This window comes from Lytechinus pictus, chromosome 9 (genome assembly GCF_037042905.1).
Source record: "Lytechinus pictus isolate F3 Inbred chromosome 9, Lp3.0, whole genome shotgun sequence".
NCBI classification, from domain to species: Eukaryota; Metazoa; Echinodermata; class Echinoidea; order Temnopleuroida; family Toxopneustidae; genus Lytechinus; species Lytechinus pictus.
The window spans coordinates 9939642-9961693 of NC_087253.1; the positions used below are offsets into that span (position 1 = coordinate 9939642).

The following is a 22052-nucleotide window of genomic DNA, read 5'->3' on the forward strand; positions in this document are numbered from 1 at the left end:
AATATGTTTGAGCAAAATCGTTCAGAAATGGTGAAAATTACATGTATGTAGAATAAGAACATCAAGTCTTGTGCATTGATATCAAACATAATAAAAAAATATGTGACAAATATTGGATGAATAAACAACCTTTTAGAGAGTATGACAAACGGGTAAACCAGTACTTATTTTCATTATTTAGTACTGTATTACAATGAAAAGGATACCAGTGGTTTCATACAAAATACTGATTTTTGAAAGTTTAGGTTATATGTATTTTCTATTGGTATTTCTTTGGAAAATAATGATTTCCTCACAAAAATACTGAATTTTAGCTTTTAAGATAGTGAAATGTTCTTTTTCATGTTGCCAGCTCTGGTATGAAAGTTTGCACCACCCAGAAGACTTTCATTGGTGTCATGTTCGTGCTATTGTGCACCGTTGTGCGTCAAAATATCCCAGACATTTGAAGGTTAACGCCTGTGACGTTGATTGTCTTTTTCTTTTTGTACAGAGATTGTATTCTTTGGATATCTTCCGTTCTGTCTCTTCTCGATCATGATTCTGTCTGCAAACACCGCCCTCACTCAAGATGGTAAAGCCAATCAATCCTTATCAAATTAGCATTAACGCATTTCATATGTTGTTTGTTTATGATAACATATTTGCTCAACTTTACCTATATGCAACTCAAATTGTACTATAACCCTAACCCTAAATCATATCCTTAAACCTTACCCTAAATTTGAATCCTTTTCAACACACCTATTTCACTACATTGCTTTATACATATTATTGTATCAAACAATTATATAGTGATGTTTGATTGTATTGTGATTTATGATAATATATGAGTATGAGCCCCAACTTAATGACCTTGTACAATGCAACTAACCATAACCCTAACCCTACATCCTAAATGAAATCATCCTAAAACCTTACCCTAACTCTTGACCTTAAAGGAGAATGAAACCCTTGAAACCAGCTGAATCCATATCAAAGATAAAAATCAAAGAAACATATTGCTGAAAGTTTGAGGAAGATTGAATGAATAATAAGAAAGTTATGAGCATTTGAATATTGAGATCACTAATGCCATGTAGATCCTCCTATTGGCAATGCGACCAAGATCTGTGATGTCACACACGTACAACTCTCTCATTGCTTTAGTACTTATTTCACTTATATTCTCACTTTTATAGAATCTATCACAAGGTGAGGTGTTCTCTTTATGAGAGGACAAGTACAGAGGTTTCACAACATTATATCATTGATGAATCGTTCGTCATATGATTAGAATGAGCAAAAAGAGATGTTTTGGGGTATATTTTCAGTGTCCAAAAGGGGAGAGTTGTTCATCTGTGATATCATAGATCTTGGTTGCGTTGCCAATGGGAGGATCTCCATAGCATTAGTGATCTCGACATTCAAATGCTCATAACTCTTCTATTGCTAGTCCTATTTTACTCAAACTTTTGTTGATCTCATTCTTTGATTTTTCTGCTTTCACAAAAGCTAACTTGCTCCAAGAGTTTCATTTTCCTTTAACCTTTTCAACACACCTAATCACAACATTTCTGTATGCATGTACATGTATCATTGTATCAAACAGTTATAATGTATAATTTTCTATAATTTTTCATCGTTCTATGTCATTGTTGCATGAATGTAAATTTAACCTACTGGCTATAAACTCAATGGCCCAATCCACAAAGGTGGTTTTGAAAACCCACAGTTGAGTCCATGGTTTATGCAGATTTCCTGTATAAATTACTCTTAATTTAGTGTGTATCGGGCGCGTTTATAAAACTTTCCAATGCTGATGCGCGATTTTGTCACAGTGAGCCAAATTACCATGGTTCGATATGCTAACCCTGGTATTTTATTCATGAGTCCACTGTTTGAAGAGTGGACTCATTATTCAAAACAGTAGACTCATGAATGAAATAGCGTGGATAACCACGGCAACAGGCATCAATTTGGCACTGTGACAAAAGCGCGCATCAGCATTGGACATTTTTTAATATACGCGGTAAATAAAGCGTAATTTATACAGGAAATCTGCATAAACCATGGACCTGACCGTGGGTTTTCAAAACCACCTTTGTGAATTGGGGCCAATGAGTTGGCGGACCTGGTTTTCTTGTTAAGCTATATTGCACACTATCTTTAATACCTGTATAATGAAAGATTCTCTATTGATAAATCTTTTTTTTTTATTTATTAAGCTGTACATAAATTTGAATATCATTATCAGGGATTTTCCTTTTAAGGCCAGTACTGCCGAGATACATAGCCGCTTGAGAAAATCGTCTCATTCTGTAGACATGACTCGGCAAAAGGCCAAGGCCGGCAAAATGTGACCTTGAGGCCGGCTTCAGCTATATATCCCTGATCATCTTTATTACTATGATTAATGCTGTTATTATTTTTTATTGCAGTAATCTTATTGATTTCTCTGACCATGGGTATCCCTGGTGGGTGTATGTGGTTGGCCTTGTGGTGGCGCTTCGGCTACGTCCTTCCCATCATGATGTGGGTGTCGTTGAACCTCGGCTTCCTCTTCTCTGCTATCATCTTTTTCACTCCGTTCGGTGAGTAAGAGCGTCCTTTCAGTAGGTCAAAACGTCTTCAGTAATTCCTAATTCTACTGGAATAATGTTAAGGTGGTACTCTCGATGACTATATCATTTTTCTATATTTGTATGTCAACATTTGGAGATAATTCACCTAGAAATATTGCTTGTGGAGAAAAAATAGCCTCCACCCTATTTTAAGTTTATTTTCTCCAAAGTAACATTTCATCCACGTTGCCATTGTTAGATACACAATACACTGTATCTGCGCAGGCACTTCACTGTTGCATATCATACGCAAGTTGAAAATTTTCCTCAGATAAAATTTCAAATTTTATTTGAAAGATAATATGTCATCTCACAATATTGATTTCAGTGTTAAAGATCAAATGACATATTTTAGAGATAAAATTACCTCTGAATACCACCCCAGGGTATTTTGCCAACTGGTATGAAAGCAAAGGTCTTGTAATGCCCTTGAAAGTAAAATATCCTCTAATTAGTAGGTATTTATCCAAATTGCAAATCATAATCATAATATGTTATAATTGCTGTACTACGTAATGAAACTTACAATAATCTAATATCAAATGTTGTTACAATTTTGTTTGTTTTACCCATCTCTCTCTCTTTTTTTAGGAAATGTTTTGCTTGGTACAAGTCATTAGTATTGATGTGGCTTCATACAAGTATATGTGCAGAGATATTCATGTACATGTTTTTTTTTTCTTCTCTCTCTCTCTCTCGTTCTTTCTCTCTTTATAGGAAATTTGATTGTTTGGTACCAATCAGTAGCCTATGGTATGGCATACATGTGTGGTGTTATGATCATTCCAGTAATCCTCATCGCATTCTCAAAGTTTGTAAGTATAGACAGTTCTTTTTAAGAGATAAAAATAAGTACCAGTTTTGGTAACGATCTCAAAATGAGTTCTTACAGAATCCAATAAAATTACCACGAAAGTGTTTGTATTAGTGCTGCAAGTCAGGCGGCATGTTCGGGTACGGTTCGGTTCGGCACGGTTCGGCAATTTTTTTCTGAACTTTGGTTCGGTTCGGGGTTCGGCAATAAATGCCAAATTAAATTTAACATATAAAAAAATAAAGTTAGCCTACCCACGAACACATAATTTCCCAAATGATCTGTCATATATTTATAATAAATTTTGTTTCTAAAAAGAATAGTTATGAAATTGTTGCATAACTTTCTTTTGTTTTAATCTTTAAACAAAAAATATGAGTCATTTCTACTTTCATTTTTAAAATGAGAAAAAAAAATCAAAAAAAAAAAATATTGATAACGAGAGAATCAGGACATTAACTCTTTAAATGCCGTTGGCAGCTATACGTGCCCTTAGGCCTCTAATGCCATTGGCACGTATACGTGCCCGGAGAACTTTTTTTTTTTTAACCAATTTTACAGCCAGAAAATCAACACCATATTTTCTGTTTTTTATGTTGTTATACTGGCCAGGAATTCACAATTCATTTTATCATATAAAAAATAGTGGTTTACATAGACATTTTTTGAGTAAAATTGTATTTTTGCATCATTATTTTCAAGAGTTGATTTCGGATATTGCTGCGATCTGAATCAAGATTTCCCCTATTGACACGTGTGATATAACGGTTGTGTGTAGCAATACACGTACTTCTATGGGCAGAGCAAAGGCGAATGTGCGAAGACATTCAGCTCGGAATTGACCAATGACCGAGCGGTACGATGTTCCTCACCCAACACTACTCGCCCATTCGCTATTGTTACATGAATATTCATGAGCTATCGATCGGGTCTTTTGCAGGCCAGTATGGTAGTATTCTTGTGTCAAGGCTTTTTTCTGCCTGCAAATGTGCACGGTTTGGGGGAGATTTTTTTTGTGGGGGGGGGGGTGCGAGGGAAAGGTCTTATACATTGTTTTTAGCATTGTCACAAAATTGTTCTCGTTATAAATATATGATTAAAGAAGCCTGTCATTTCCAACTCTCGTCTGCGCACTGCAATCATCACACTCATTATTTATTTATTCATCTATTATTGTTATTAATATTATCATTATTAGTATTACTATTATCATAATCATTATTATCATTATTGTTATTGTTATTATAATTATTATTATCATTATTCTTCTCTTTCACCTTCTTCTTAGTATAAAAGGGATGGTCCGGACTGAAAGTATTTATAGTTTTATATACAAAGCAGAATTCACTGAAAGCAAAACACCGAAAATTTCATCAAAATCGGATAACAAATAACAAAGTTGTTGAATGTCAAAGTTTAGTAATATTTTGTGAAAACAGTCATGAATATTATATTTATATATTATGTCATAAAAATTATTGTAATCATATCAATTGCATTTCTCCTGCAGCCAAAACTCTCTCTTCATAAACTTAAGATCAGGTAAATAAGGGTTCATGTTCGTTTGTGTTTTTATAGCCCATACCATTATAAAAAAGAATGATTGATATTGTTACGCTTATTAATATCATCTTCAAACTTCTCGCAAAAATATGAATCGTTCAATATTGTCGACATGATCTGATGTCACCTAAGGAAAATACGTTTGTCAACTATGCCAGTGCAAAAGTAAGCAAGATTTTTATTTTATTTCAATGATGACCTTTGTTTTATTGCTGGAAGAAGTATAATACTCAAGAAAGAAAGTATGCGTTTTGTTTTTAACTGTCAGGTTCAGATCTGCAGAAGGGGAAAGAGTGTGATGGAGAGGCGCTAGTGCCTACAAAAATGAAGCATGCACATTTGACAGTTTGTATCAACGTGGGAGTCACATTATATATATAAAGTATTCTCATGATGAAATCTGAAAGCTTCTACGACAAAAAAATGATTATTCATGTTCCTCCTTTGCTCCTTTTCGTCGCATACAGGGTTGTAAGCCGGTTTTCTAAATCTAACGACACCAAATTACGTACCAAGTTCGGTGGAAAAAACATCAAATTTACGGAAATAAACCTAAATATTATTTTGATCATTAGCAAAATGTATATTGTCAATGTGGCAAGGGCGAAATCAAAAGTATGATGTGTGTAAGGAAGGAAAAAAAAGAGAAAAAGGGAGTGAGCGAATCAAGCGAGTAAACGCACTTTTCATGATCTTTTATTTACAAAATTCTGTGAATGTCATGCACTTTCCGCAATGCGTTTTTTTCCATTCTTCCTCATTTGTTTTATTAGCGAGATATATTTTATATTAATCAATGTATCATTTCTTCCGATGATCCGCTTTCTTTTGTTTCTCCCTTTATGCCAGCAACAAGATGATGGGTAAATTCCCCTACACGCTGAGCTCTTATGTCAAATCTGATATCATATACTACTAAATGAAAAAAAATGGATCAAGCAAATTTGATAACAACACCAAATTACGTACCAAGTTTGGTGGAAAAATAAACATCAAATTTGCATCGGTTACGGAAAGAAACCTTAATATCATTTTGAGCATCAACAAAATATATGTTGTCAATGTGAAAAGGGTGAAATAAAAAAATATGATGGGTATAAGGAAGATTTAAAAAAAGAGAAAAATGTGAGTGAGCGAATCAAGCGAGTAAACGCACTTTTCATGATCTTTTATTTACAAAATTCTGTGAATGTCATGCATTTTCCGTAATGCGTTTTTTTAATTCTTCCTTATTTGTTTTATTAGCGAGAAATAATTTATATCAATCAATGCATAATTTCTTCCGATGTTCCGCTTTCTTTTGTTTCTCCCTTTTTGCCAGCAAAAAGATAATGGGTATATTGCTTCGTTATTTATGTTCCCTCTTTTATTTTTCAATTTCCTGTATTTTTGATTTGTCAATATATAGCCTATACATGTACATTTCTTCAATCTTAAATCTTATCTTTATCCTTTATTTCTAAATATGCAAAATAGGCTCCAGCTACAAGATAATTAAATTATTTTAAACTATTTGTTTTTTTTATGCTTTTGATAAGTGGAAGTAACGATGCCAGTGTTTGTGCTGGTGGTCGTGGTGGTGGAGGTGTACTGTTTTCCCCGTGATTTCTTGTTCTCATTCTCGACATTATCCATGCCATCTTTACCATCATCCCTATCATCATCATCATCATCATCATTTAGATTACAGGAAATTTGACGTATATTGTCGATGCTAAATGTCTTAAAGTCGAAACAAATATTTGAATAAAAATTATGTACTTTAATGGCAATAAGTCAATGGAAGGTGTTGGGGAAAGAGACAGAGGAATCTTAATCTTGATCTCAACGGAGAGAAAAGCTATTGTGCGTATCGGAACCTTTGAAAGTATTCAATTGTCAAATCAAAAGACGCACGCGTGGCCCGATTTCTATTAACATCCTGTGCTAAATTGCTCTCCTCGATAATAGGTCAGGAAGGAGTGCGGATTAGACATTCCTCATGAAAGGGAGTCTGGGCATCTATTGTTCATGACTTGGTGGCATGAACAATAAAAATGCAGTCGTTATCAGACAGGTGGCTACTTTGCTCGCTTGTGGAATGAATGAAGCCTAAAGTTTGAAAATAATTATTCAAAGACATAATATGCAATGGGGCCCTTTTCTTGTCTAAAATTGCCATTATATTTTCATATTTATATTGCATTATATTATCCACACGAAAAAGAATATCCGGCATGTATTGTCCATTCCTTGGCATGTACGAGATGCATAGTTGGCCCAGATTACAGTGTGTAAATTGTCAAAATACCAGTCTTATAATGACTGTAATCACAAAATTCTAATTGCGTAATTATTCATTATATTTATCTTAATTTTGGTTACCCTGGAAGCCGGGGGGGGGGTGGTCTATTACTTCAAAACGGCTCAACATTAACATTTTTTTAGAAAGTTTTAAAATGAGTGTTCACAAATATCAACGTTCATAATATTTTAAGCGATTCATTTGACCGACCAGGACACCCAGTTTTTGTACTGCTGTAAAAAGTAATTGTAGTTTCATAGTAGTAGTGGTAGTAGTAGTAGTAGTTTTGTTACTTTCATTATAATTATCGTTTATCATTAAAGCACAAAATCTATGCAAAGATATAAAAGTAAAATAAAAGTGAAAAAAAAACACGATATGAAAAAGAAAGGAGAGAGAGTCCAGAGATTACGAGAGATGGATATAGATGGAATGAGAGAGAGAGATGTGAGATCAGTTAGTTACGTAATAATGATAACGTATGAATATTATGCTAGAATTATGTTTTGTAATAAATACATTTAATTTTGTATTCAACCTTGGTCACCACAAAAAGGGCTAAAAATCAACATAAACATTTCCACCTGACCTCACATTACAGAACAAATAGGCCTATTTTCTTTTTGAAAATTTGTATTGAATCTTTAGTTTGCAACTGATCTGCATTTCCTCTTCTTGATTCACGAAAAATAAACATTTTTTCTTAGTTCTGTGTACTTTGCCAAGAACGCCCATATTATTTTGTGGGATTTTACACCCCAAACCTGTTAGTATTGAATCTGTCCGATCCCTCTTTATCTATATTTCAATATATCATCTTTAATTTTCTATATTTTGTCTCCTTCTGACTGGCAATAACTTTGTTACAGTACGAAAGCCCGTATAGTATGTACGACGAATCGACCCTGACAAAATATGACTAAACTTTACACTGATTCATGCTTTAGAACGATAGTTGAGTGGGTCGCAAATGTTTTTTGCCGACACTGGATATAAATCGCCTACATTATCCAAAACAGTATATAGTTGTGTGTATCGCACACCACAAATCGTATCCAGGTTACGATTTTTCTAAAACATGTTTTTCATTACGACAATATTGACAAGAATTTAAATGACATAAAATTCACACTGCGCTAATAATTTTGTTTCCCCCATAGCGGTTGTTTCGGAATACCGCGCATTCTGAAAAATTACAGGGTCTTATTTTGAAGACTACATGAATGTAAGGGTACGGTTGGCTGCATACATGGCTCTAATATTATTGTGTGTGTTTGCGTGGGGATCGCAGCTGTGCTGTGATTGGTCACTTGATCGACGACAATGCCCTTTTTTGGAAAGGGCGGTTTCAATTTCGTGTGTATAAACCCTCTCACATTTCAGAGGAAATAACTTGAATAGCAAAATAGTATTTCATTAAAGAGAGCATTATTTTTCATATTTCTGTTTGTTCAATTTCATCAATAGATACGTCATTTGAAAGGGTAAACATTGAACTTTCATTTTATCTTCTTAATTTGTTGGTATCTCTTCAATTACTCAGGTTATTTACTCTTTGAAATGTTCATGAAATCATAATTTTCTAGGTTTTACTTATTGAAAAAAACGATGTAAAATATTTCATCTTTTCTCAATTTTTCCGATTGCAAATATGAAAGGTCATAATATGATCATAAAGTCCATGAACCATGCATCATTTCTTATGTAGAAGGTTTCATTATACAACGTTCGGGTAAAGAGTTATGACCGTTTTAAAATCGGTCTCTGCTTACGTTTCGGTCAATTTAGGATTCCCTCGAATATCCCTGGCACTAGAGGGGTATTGGGCATGGCATAGTAAGAGTTAACAGAATTACAAAGAAAAGAATATTTTTTTTCATGATTATTTCATGTAGCTAAGACCATGATCGATTACAATGTCATTGCCAACGCAGCTTCTCAAATTGGAAAGTGTTGATCGGGAATGTCGAAACAGTAGACAAACAACCTCAACTCAACTGTTATTATACTGGTAAAATTCACATTCCAAAGAATATGAAATGTTTTAGAAAGTCCCTATTTTCTGAAAAGTGGTTAAATCTGGTCAATCAATTACTTTAAAAAGATAAAATATCAGTCCATTCTTGGTCCAGAAAGATCGACGCTACGCGACTTCAAACATATTTCCAACACGAAAATGAGTACATGGGACTGTACTGTGTATTTCAGTGTTGTGAAATCACTCGGCGATGATCGTCAGAACCAAGACGGAACTGATAATTTATTATTTCATTTTCAGTAATTGACCAGATTAAACCACTTTTTTAGAAAATATTGACAACGGAAAAACATTTGAAGTTCGGAATACGAATTTTACCTGTATAATAGCAACTGAGAGCAGGTTGTTTGGACTTCCTGTTTCAACTTTCCTTACCAACCATTTGATTTCCGGAACATCGATCAGGGAACATGCGTTGATTTGGTTTGAATTTTCATCTTTTCTGGGTTTTTTTCAACCTCATTCCTTCATCTCTTATTTATTTATCTTTTATTTTAATATGGAAATTTCAGAAGGTGGAATATATTTACTTTACCATTACTTTGTCAGTCACAAGGAATTAATTTATGTCTTGTATTTTTCTTTTTGAAATACAAAACAATTAAATATACGTCGGATTAGAGCAATACGTAATTCAACTACACTTTTTAACTGAGTTAAGCTTAAAATGTCCCCACATTTTATGAAGAAAAAAATAAATTCATGTTTATAAAAAAAATTGAAAATGATACAAACTTAATCAAACACGAGACCAAAGCTGTCATACTTTGTCATTTACAAGGAATGAATTTATGTCTGGTTCTTTTTCTTTATTAAATACAAAATGATTAGGTCCGATTACGATCACGATCGATTACGGCAATACGTAATTAAACCACACTTTTATACCAAGTTTAGCTTCAAAATGTCCCCTCATTTTATCAAGAAAAAATATATTCATGTTAATAAAATATTCTTAAGTTGATAGCAGTTCAATCAAAGACGAGATGGGAGCTATCATAGTGGATTTAATAAATATATCGAGTGGAATTCTTTTTGTGCACAATCACTAACCAATATTTTTTTTATTTTTTTTTTATACTTAAATCTATGTAGACATTGCACTTTTGCATTGCAAATATATATATTTTTTTTTTTCCGAACTACCGAACCAGGCATTTGTGTTCGGTTCGGTTCGGTCCGGTTCGGAAGTGCCAAGTTCGGCGAACTACCGTTCGGTTCGGCAGTTCGGCTACAGCACTAGTTTGTATGTATGAATAAAAAATATGTGTCAACTGACTCTGGAAGAAAATCTGTAACTGCAGAGATACGAGCAAAATAAGCACGGAAATCCATCAAATGTCTGGTATTTTTCCGAGCAATATTGATACACTGTCCCACATATGCTTTCCTGTGTTAGTGATCATCAGAATTATCAGTTTTCAGCTACATGTACAATTTCAAGATTTCACAAAGATAAGTTTATTTCAATGTACCAGATATAGATCTATGATAATATTGTGGCAATTACATGTAACCTTGATTTTAAGGACTGTCTCATGAAATAATTGTTTACTGCAGCTACTGTCTTTTGCATATAAGGCTTTGGTCAAATCACTGCTCGCTTTGCATCACCCTCTGCAATAAAACCTGCATGCACATACAAGGACTGCCCATGGAAAACAACAAAAATATTTATATGTCCACCTCTAAGTGGTCATAATAATAAATACATGTAAATAGATGTACAGTATACAAGGAAATCTGTATATACGTAAGACTACATATTGTTACATATTAGCTCTGAATGTTATCACATGCGCCTAAATACTGACTCAAACTTATGGTTTTTTTCCTCTTGGATTTATCATGGTTTTACACAAAAGAGTACCAGAAGCGATTCTGAATCTGAGCTTGAAAAGAGGATTCATTTCTTTTTAAGGAATTAGTTCTTTATATGACCTTTTCAAAGAAGTTTATACCACATGGCGTATATGAAATGACGACTTTTATGCCAAAATTATGACTTTTGAGCTTCTGGATTACTACTTTTTACTTTTAAAGGTTGGCAGCTCTGAGTCTATTTATTTTGCATTATTCAAGCTATGTACATATATATATATGTATATACATATAAAAGTACATGTAAATGTTGATCTGTTTGAATGTCTTGGAAAGTATTCTATCAAAGAAACGGGAACTTTTAGGAAACGGCCCAAGATATCATCGTGTAGACTTCCTGCTTACAAGGAAGTATATAAGTGAAAGTAGTTCATCCTGAGTTGTGCATCACAAATAGACTTTTAAAGGAGTACCCGTACTTTGCAAAAGAAAAGTTGTTTTGATAAAAAAGAAATATGAGCTTTGAAGGAAGAGCAAAGCTTATCTGCTCAAAACATCTAGAAAAGAGTTCTTTTCAGAACTATAACCAGAAAGATAAATACACAGTCCTTTTCAGGACTAACCTAACCGCAAAACTCTCTATTAAGAAATTTATATTTAATTTAGTATCATACAAGTGAGGATTTGGACTAAATTCATCTAATAGTATGAACAGAGCTATGCATTTTTATAGTTTTTATTTAGTGACATTACATGCGAGCAGCCCTTTCATATGGTATGTAATATGAATTCTGCGAATTTCCTGTTTCATGGTAAATTGAATATGATTTCATCTCTCAATTGATGCATTATCAGCCACATTTCAAACATGCTACAGTAATATACATACATGTTAAATAGTCAACAGGAAGTACATGTACATGATTCTATTTTAGTACTTGTTTGGTTCATAAACCTAGTAGGAATGAGACATAAGAATACTTAGGGGGTGTTTCACAAAGATTTAAGTATGACTAATGGATTGTTGCAAGAAAGTTGTGATTGATCGCAATTCTATTTTTGGTCCCTAAATCGATCATATGTCTTGCATTTAATTGCAAATTTATAGTGATTGATTGCTAATTTGCTCCTTGAAACAAGAAGTGTAATCTGATTTGCAGCAGCTAACGTTGATCAATCAGTTGTAAAATTGCAACAGAATATTTGCAATTGGTCGCAATATTTTCCTGCAACACCCCCTTAGAGTCGCACTAATTGTCTAGTTGCGCGTGGTATAAAAGGTATTAAAGCATTCGTCAGATCATGCAAAGAGGATGCGCACTACTGCGTATTGATCAATAAGATCACGCGTCCCATATCATGTATCATCGGCATTTAAGTGCGACTCTAAGTCATACTTAAATCTTTGTGAAACACCCCCCTGATGTTATATTCCATAAAGCAAACAGTAAAGCTAAACTACGCTATCTGCTGTGAGTAATGATTTCAAATGGAAACTTGTAGAATCAAGATTTGTCATCACGATTAAACATTCTTTATCTACAGTGTATATCTACATGTAGTATAAAGTGAATACACCATAATGTATATGTACATTAAACGTTAACCACCCTTCACAGTTCTAAGGAAACCAGGGCTCCGTAACACAAAGAATAGCGATCAATCGCTAAATAAACTGACCAATCAATATATCAATGATACATGCGCATTTGGTTTGAAATACTCACCAGGGACCAATCAGTGCGGTTCTTTCATATTTGCAATCCATCGCAAACCTTTGTGTTACGGAGCCCTGATGTTATATTTCATAAGCAAGCATCATGATTAATCATCATTAATCAGTAGGTTTTGGCATGCTTTATTCAATGAAAGTGAGAACACCCTCATGTACATGTACATTATTGTATATTAAAGGGGAATGAAACCTTTGGAACAAGTAGGCTTGTGTCGAAACAAAAAAAATCAAAGAATAAGAACAAAGAAAGTTTGAAAAAAATCGGACAAATAATGAGAAAGTTATGAGCATTTGAATGTTGCAATCTCTAATGCTATGGAGATCCTCCCATTGGCAACACCACAAGGATGTGTGATGTCACACATGAACATCTTTCCCTTTGATGGACTATGAAATACCCTGAAAATGTGTCTTTTTGCTTTTTTTGTATGGTGATACAAACTCTTTATCCATGATGTATTCTTTAAAAATCTGTATTACATGCCCTCCTATAGAAAGAATACATGTTCTACTGATAAATGTAATAAAAGAGGCAATTTAAGTGAAATATATACTAAAGTAATGGGGAGAGTTGTTTAAGAGTGACATCACACATCTTTGTCGCATTGCCATGTGAGGATCTCCATAGCATTAATGATCGCAATATTCAAAAGCTCATAACTTTCTCATTATTTGTCCGATTTTTCTCAAACTTTCGTTGATCTGTTTCTTTGATTTTTCTGTTTTCACACAAGCTATCTTGGTCCAAAGGTTTCATTCTCCTTTAACCCTTCACAGAAAATGTAGCACAGACATTGTTATAGGAACCTTTTCATAAAAACGCCCCCTTCTTTTAAAGGGGAAGTGAACTGAACAAGGCTACATGTGGTTGTGTGTTATGAATAGTCTGAGAATATTAAAAAAAATTGGGGATAACTACATGTATTATAATATTTTACAATTGTGAGCTTCACAGAAATTGTAGCACAGACATTGTTATAGGAACGTTTTCATAAACACACCTTCTTGTAAAGGGGGAGTGAACTGAAAAGGTTATGTGTGGTTGTGTGTTATGAATAGCTAGTCTTAGAATATAAATTTTGAGATAACCAAAGTATTATTGATAATACAGAGAATAGCTATAAATAGCCTATGATTTTATTTGTAAAAGAGAAAGTAAAATGTTTTGAGAGGAAATGAAATAGCTACTGAGTACATGTAGTTATTGCGTTGAGTAGTGAATCAAAGTGTGATCACTCAATTTGGCCTGTATGACAAGACTACACATCTCAGAATGTTGCATTATGGGTTAGCAACCTGGTCAGGTATGGGTAGTTTAGGGTTTGAGGTGGGATATACAAGGCTGCGGGTTCATATCTGCTTTAAGACCTCTTTTCTTGTTTTCCTTGGGACAGTCATTATATACAGTTCGCTCTGTATTACAGTAACCTGCTCATAAAGACCACTTGCTCTTTAAAAGACCAGTAGTTTTGCTTCTCCATTTGGTGGTCTTTCAGTATGGTTCTCACTGCAGTAATGTAAATATGTTTGTAAAGACCACTTGCTCATTAAGGACCATTATTCTTGTCTCTCTTTTTTGGTGGTCTTTAACGACGGGTTTCACTGTAGTAACCTGTTCATAAAGACCACTTGCTCTTTAAAAGACCAGTAGTTTTGCTTCTCCATTTGGTGGTCTTTTAGTATGGTTCTCACTGCAGTAATGTAAATATGTTTGTAAAGACCACTTGCTCATTAAAGACCATTATTCGTGTCTCTCTTATTTGGTGGTCTTTAACGACGGGTTTCACTGTAGTAACCTGTGCATAAAGACCACTGGCTCTTTAAAGACCACTATTATTCTCTAATTTCTGATTGCCTTTGTACATGGTTTTTCATAAATCTGAACATAATCACATCCCACCATTGTATACTAAGGAATTCAATGAATTAGCCATGAAGTTTCCTCTAAATTACCAACACCATTTTGAAATTGAATGGACAAATACATTTGGATGTTATTATAGACAAAGAGATTAATTGATCCTGGAGTTGGAGTTTCAGTTTCGTACTTCCGCAATTTGTATGATACACTGGCGTAAATCCCGGGGGGGGGGGATTGGGGGGATATATCCCCCCCACTTTTCGAGGAGGGGGGGATGGCCTGTACAAACATCCCCCCCCCCCCACTTTTTACGAAAGAAATGAAAAAAAAATCACAAGAGATAATTGTTTTATTGGTGAAAATTCTTCATAAAATGCAAATAAAGAGCCAGTTCACCATTTCCAAACGAAATACTTATGTCCTTATTATAACATTGAAGAGAAACCCCCGTTTCTTCCAATTCATCAATGTTGGGGTCTTTGGGAAGGGATTAAGATGGAATGTCAACATTTTTGTAATGTAATCTCTAATAAAACCATTAAACCATCATAGGGTAAAAAAGATAATAATATTGGAGGGGTATTTGCCATATGGACATACAGTGGCGTAACTACGGGGGGCATGGGGGGCACATCCCCCCCATCGGCTGACCAAAAAAAAAAAGGGGAAAGGGGAAAAGGAGAAAAGAGGGAGAAAGGAAGAGAAACGTAGTGGGAAAGAAGAAAATATTATTCATTATAATGTTATATCATATTATAATTATGTTATGTTACATTACATAAGATCATATTTATCATAACTTTATGAAACATAATTTGCCCAGGGCCTACGTCTTCATTGTTCCTGGTGCTCGCATTGTCTGTTTAAAGTGTATATATAATCCTGTCGTACTAAAACATCCCGTTTTCAAGTCAATATAAACCAAATATATTTCCTAGCACTTGAGTTATCATTGTTTTATGTAGTGACATATGCTTCTTTTTCACGACTCAAAAAGTGATTGCCCCATGTTAAGGTCTTCGTACAGTATATATGAAACATTTCCTGTCCGTGATTACGTTCGCATTAGTGGATTGGTGAGATATGTCTGCTTTTCATCTGAATATCAAAAATGTTCAGCTCGCGCTTCGCGCTCGCATCATTTGGTTAATGAAATACGTATGGTCCTAGTTAATTCTTACAAAAAAACCTTAGAATGCCCCACTTCAGGTCTGAATTATCTAAATTTTCAGCTCGCGCTTCGCGCTCGCATTGTTTAGCGAGACAGGTACCTATCATGTTTACACAAATTTGATTATAATGTCCCTTTTTAGGTGTGAATATAAAAAAATTTCAGCTCGCGCTTCGCGCTCACATTATTTGATCAGTGAGATACATATCAGTTTAATGACATTGTCCTTAAAATGTCTCTATTAGGTCAGTATAACTGGCAACTGAGCGCGCTCACTAGCGCACTCACTCAGTGATTCAAAATTTTTGCTGATGCCCCCCCCCCATGCCGTGACCCACGGTACACCACTGTAGACATATCAATGGCAATTCCTTGCATATCTAAAAACATGATTGCAAAAAAAATGCCAAAATATTTCAGTCATCCCCCCCACCCATCAACACGGATTTACGCCAGTGGTATGATAGATGGTGCTATGACATCATAACTGAAAATAGTGTATCACTCCACCTCATGGTTTCATAGGCCCGTATTCTGAAGTCGGGATTAACTTAAACTCAGGTTTAAAGTTGTGGTTTAAGTATGGGAAGCCAAAAGTATCAAAATTTTTATGAAGTTGTATGTTTCTTATGTTTACTGTGCTCTTTCCTGATTCATCGATGGTGAAGACAATCATCTATTTATACTTCCTAGACAATTATGAATGATTTGAGAGCCAAATGAGCTGAAGTATGATATCTCTACCGTTAGTGATTTATGTAACAATTGGCTATCCATACTTAAACCACAACTTTAAACCTGAGTTTAAGTTAAACCCGTCCTCAGAATACGGGCCTATGGAACCATGAGGTGGAGTGATACACTATTTTCAGTTATGATGTCATAGCACCATCTATCATACAAATTGCGGAAGTACGAAACTGAAACTCCACCTCCAGGATCAATTAATCTCTTTGTCTATAATAACATCCAAATGTATTTGTCCATTCAACTTCAAAATGGTGTTGGTAATTTAGAGGAAACTTCATGGCTAATTCATTGAATTCCTTAGTATACAATGGTGGGATGTGATTATTAACAGATTTATGAAAACCATGTACACAGGCAACTAGAAATGAGAGAATAATAGTGATCTTTAAAGAGCCATAGTGTCAGCCTAGTCTGCAAGCACAGACTCGAATCAGGCACTTTTAAAAATAGAACCATGTACATGTATAGAGTTGAGACTATATACTCCATCCCCGTATATTTCAATATTTTTTTCTATCCTAACCTTTTGAGGGGTTCACATTTTACAAGCTTTGCTTTTCAGTGGACCCCTCCATTCTTCTCATGATATATGATTATATTGATTTAATAATATTTAATTATATTGATTATATTGATTTAAATTTGACATGCATGTTAATTTATATTTGAATCACTTATTGAATATGTATATTATTTATTCAATGTTGAATTTTGTTCATGCTTTTATTTGAATTGAATTGATTTATCATGTAATTATTTGTATAATGTTGAAGAATGAAAAATAAATTGAATTGAATTGAATTGAATTGAATATATTCCCAGTTTGATGTGATATGAAAGACACCACTGCATTGGTCAGAACCATGCTAAAAGGATGCAAGCTACTGCGTGTTAACATAGGCGGCAGAAGCCAGGGGGGTCCTGCCCCCCCCCCCAATTTGAGGTGGGGAACGAACCCTTCCCCCTTTTAAATCTCTGTTGATAACCCTTTTTTTTTCTTTGTTTTGCTTGTCGATTTTGTTTCCTGCCCCCCCCCCCTAAATTGAGGTGAACGCCCCTAAAATTGTTGTGTTCCCCCCTAGAATTTTTGTTGCTACCTTTTTTTTTAGCTTGTCCAATTTTTTTACCAGTGTCCATCCCAAAATTTCAGGTAGACCCCCCCCCCAAATAAAAAAAAATATTAATAAGATCATGTGCGCATCGATATTACACTTACATGTAGGCTCGTTGTGATACCAACCCCCTCCCCCCTCCTGACTAATGTTTTTATTTCTCTTTTGTTTTGTTTTTTCAGCTGAGCATGCTTGCGTGTGCAGTGTGGGGGAGCTATCTTGTCGTAGCCGGCATTAGCTACTATGGAGGCGGCGTTCTTCATTATATTGTACTCAACATCGTCCATAGATCATACATACCAGGGTACAGTGAAGCCCATGTCATTGTACCGATGAACCCTTTAGGTAAGTCTTTAGGTGGTGGTCTTCATTAGATCATACATACCAGGGTACAGTGAAGCCCATGTCATTGTACCGATGAACCCTTTAGGTAAGTCTTTAGGTGGTGTTCTTCATAAGATCATACATACCAGGGTACAGTGAAGCCCATGTCATTGTACCGATGAACCCTTTAGGTAAGTCTTTAGGTGTTCTTCATAAGATCATATATACTAGGGTACAGTGAAGCCCATGTCATTGTACCGATGAACCCTTTAGGTAAGTCTTTATGTGTTCTTCATAAGATCATATATACTAGGGTACAGTGAAGCCCATGTCATTGTACCGATGAACCCTTTAGGTAAGTCTTTAGGTGTTGTTCTTCATAAGATCATATATACTAGGGTACAGTGAAGCCCATGTCATTGTACCGATGAACCCTTTAGGTAAGTCTTTAGGTGGTGTTCTTCATTAGATCATATATACTAGGGTACAGTGAAGCCCATGTCATTGTACCAATGAACCCTTTAGGTAAGTCTTTAGGTGGTGTTCTTCATTAGATCATACATACCAGGGTACAGTGAAGCCCATGTCATTGTACCGATGAACCCTTCTGGTAAGTCTTTATGTGTTCTTCATAAGATCATATATACTAGGGTACAGTGAAGCCCATGTCATTGTACCGATGAACCCTTTAGGTAAGTCTTTAGGCGTTGTTCTTCATAAGATCATATATACTAGGGTACAGTGAAGCCCATGTCATTGTACCGATGAACCCTTTAGGTAAGTCTTTAGGTGGTGTTCTTCATTAGATCATACATACCAGGGTACAGTGAAGCCCATGTCATTGTACCGATGAACCCTTTAGGTAAGTCTTTAGGTGGTGGTCTTCATTAGATCATACATACCAAGGTACAGTGAAGCCCATGTCATTGTACCGATGAACCCTTTAGGTAAGTCTTTATGTGTTGTTCTTCATAAGATCATATATACTAGGGTACAGTGAAGCCCATGTCATTGTACCGATGAACCCTTTAGGTAAGTCTTTAGGTGGTGTTCTTCATTAGATCATACATACCAGGGTACAGCGAAGCCCATGTCATTGTACCGATGAACCCTTTAGGTAAGTCTTTAGGTGTTGTTCTTCATAAGATCATATATACTAGGGTACAGTGAAGCCCATGTCATTGTACCGATGAACCTTTTAGGTAAGTCTTTAGGTGGTGTTCTTCATTAGATCATACATACCAGGGTACAGTGAAGCCCATGTCATTGTACCGATGAACCCTTTAGGTAGGTCCTTTAGGTGGTGTTCCTCATTAGATCATACATACCAGGGTACAGTGAAGCCCATGTCATTGTACCGATGAACCCTGGGTAAGTCTTTATGTGTTGTTCTTCATAAGATCATATATACTAGGGTACAGTGAAGCCCATGTCATTGTACCGATGAACCCTTTAGGTAAGTCTTTAGGTGGTGTTCTTCATTAGATCATACATACCAGGTTACAGTGAAGCCCATGTCATTGTACCGATGAACCCTGGGTAAGTCTTTATGTGTTGTTCTTCATAAGATCATACATACTAGGGTACAGTGAAGCCCATGTCATTGTACCGATGAACCCTTTAGGTAAGTCTTTATGTGTTGTTCTTCATAAGATCATATATACTAGGGTACAGTGAAGCCCATGTCATTGTACCGATGAACCCTTTAGGTAGGTCCTTTAGGTGGTCTTCTTCATTAGATCATACATACCAGGGTACAGTGAAGCCCATGTCATTGTACCGATGAACCCTTTAGGTAAGTCTTTAGGTGGTGGTCTTCATTAGATCATACATACCAAGGTACAGTGAAGCCCATGTCATTGTACCGATGAACCCTTTAGGTAAGTCTTTATGTGTTGTTCTTCATAAGATCATATATACTAGGGTACAGTGAAGCCCATGTCATTGTACCGATGAACCCTTTAGGTAAGTCTTTAGGTGGTGTTCTTCATTAGATCATACATACCAGGGTACAGCGAAGCCCATGTCATTGTACCGATGAACCCTTTAGGTAAGTCTTTAGGTGTTGTTCTTCATAAGATCATATATACTAGGGTACAGTGAAGCCCATGTCATTGTACCGATGAACCCTTTAGGTAAGTCTTTAGGTGGTGTTCTTCATTAGATCATACATACCAGGGTACAGTGAAGCCCATGTCATTGTACCGATGAACCCTTTAGGTAGGTCCTTTAGGTGGTGTTCCTCATTAGATCATACATACCAGGGTACAGTGAAGCCCATGTCATTGTACCGATGAACCCTGGGTAAGTCTTTATGTGTTGTTCTTCATAAGATCATATATACTAGGGTACAGTGAAGCCCATGTCATTGTACCGATGAACCCTTTAGGTAAGTCTTTAGGTGGTGTTCTTCATTAGATCATACATACCAGGGTACAGTGAAGCCCATGTCATTGTACCGATGAACCCTGGGTAAGTCTTTATGTGTTGTTCTTCATAAGATCATACATACTAGGGTACAGTGAAGCCCATGTCATTGTACCGATGAACCCTTTAGGTAAGTCTTTATGTGTTGTTCTTCATAAGATCATATATACTAGGGTACAGTGAAGCCCATGTCATTGTACCGATGAACCCTTTAGGTAGGTCCTTTAGGTGGTCTTCTTCATTAGATCATACATACCAGGGTACAGTGAAGCCCATGTCATTGTACCGATGAACCCTTTAGGTAAGTCTTTAGGTGGTGTTCTTCATTAGATCATACATACCAGGGTACAGTGAAGCCCATGTCATTGTACCGATGAACCCTTTAGGTAAGTCTTTAGGTGGTGTCCTTCATTAGATCATACATACCAGGGTACAGTGAAGCCCATGTCATTGTACCGATGAACCCTTTAGGTGGTGTTCCTCATTAGATCATACGTACCAGGGTACAGTGAAGCCCATGTCATTGTACCGATGAACCCTTTAGGTAAGTCTTTAGGTGGTGGTCTTCATTAGATCATACATACCAGGGTACAGTGAAGCCCATGTCATTGTACCGATGAACCCTTTAGGTAAGTCTTTAGGTGTTGTTCTTCATAAGATCATACATACCAGGGTACAGTGAAGTCCATGTCATTGTACCGATGAACCCTTTAGGTAAGTCTTTATGTGTTCTTCATAAGATAATACATACATGTACCAGGGTACAGTGAAGCCCATGTCATTGTACCGATGAACCCTTTAGGTAAGTCTTTATGTGTTGTTCTTCATAAGATCATATATACTAGGGTACAGTGAAGCCCATGTCATTGTACCGATGAACCCTTTAGGTAAGTGTTTAGGTGGTGTTCTTCATAAGACCATATATACTAGGGTACAGTGAAGCCCATGTCATTGTACCGATGAACCCTTTAGGTAAGTCTTGATGTGTTGTTCTTCATAAGACCATATATACCAGGGTACAGTGAAGCCCATGTCATTGTATCGATGAACCCTTTAGGTAAGTCTTTATGTGTTGTTCTTCATAAGATCATATATACTAGGGTACAGTGAAGCCCATGTCATTGTACCGATGAACCCTTTAGGTAAATCTTTAGGTGGTGTTCATGAAATCATACATACCAGGTTACAGTGAAGCCCATGTATGTCATCATACAAATGAACCCCTCAGGTAAGTTCGGGTGCATGAAACCACAGACAGGGCACATCCCCATCTCTATCCCCTCCACCCCTCACCCCAACCCCCCCCTTCACTCCTATCCCCAAACCTCTCCCCCACTCCTCACCCCTATCCCCAAACCTCCCCCCCCCTCACCCCTATCCCCAAACCTCCCCCCTTCCCCCTCTGCTAACCTTACAAAAATGTCAAGGTCAATTGAAACAAAAACTACCCGGTACAGTTTACAGTACATGTACATGTACATAGAGATATTGGTGAACTTTGAAGTAAAAATCAAGGAATGAAGAAGTGAAGAAATTAAGAAATACTACA

The 22052-nt window shown here is 35.8% G+C and overlaps 1 protein-coding gene across 1 annotated transcript in view; it reads left to right on the forward strand.

The window, feature by feature from the left end:
• LOC129268314 (transmembrane 7 superfamily member 3-like) overlaps positions 1-22052 on the forward strand; it is a 37886-nt gene that overhangs the window by 8407 nt on the left and 7427 nt on the right. The window contains exons 6-9 of the mRNA XM_064104618.1: positions 494-574; positions 2421-2573; positions 3321-3418; positions 17935-18097. Coding sequence (XP_063960688.1) covers positions 494-574; positions 2421-2573; positions 3321-3418; positions 17935-18097 — 495 coding nt within the window. The remainder of the gene's footprint in view (positions 1-493; positions 575-2420; positions 2574-3320; positions 3419-17934; positions 18098-22052) is intronic.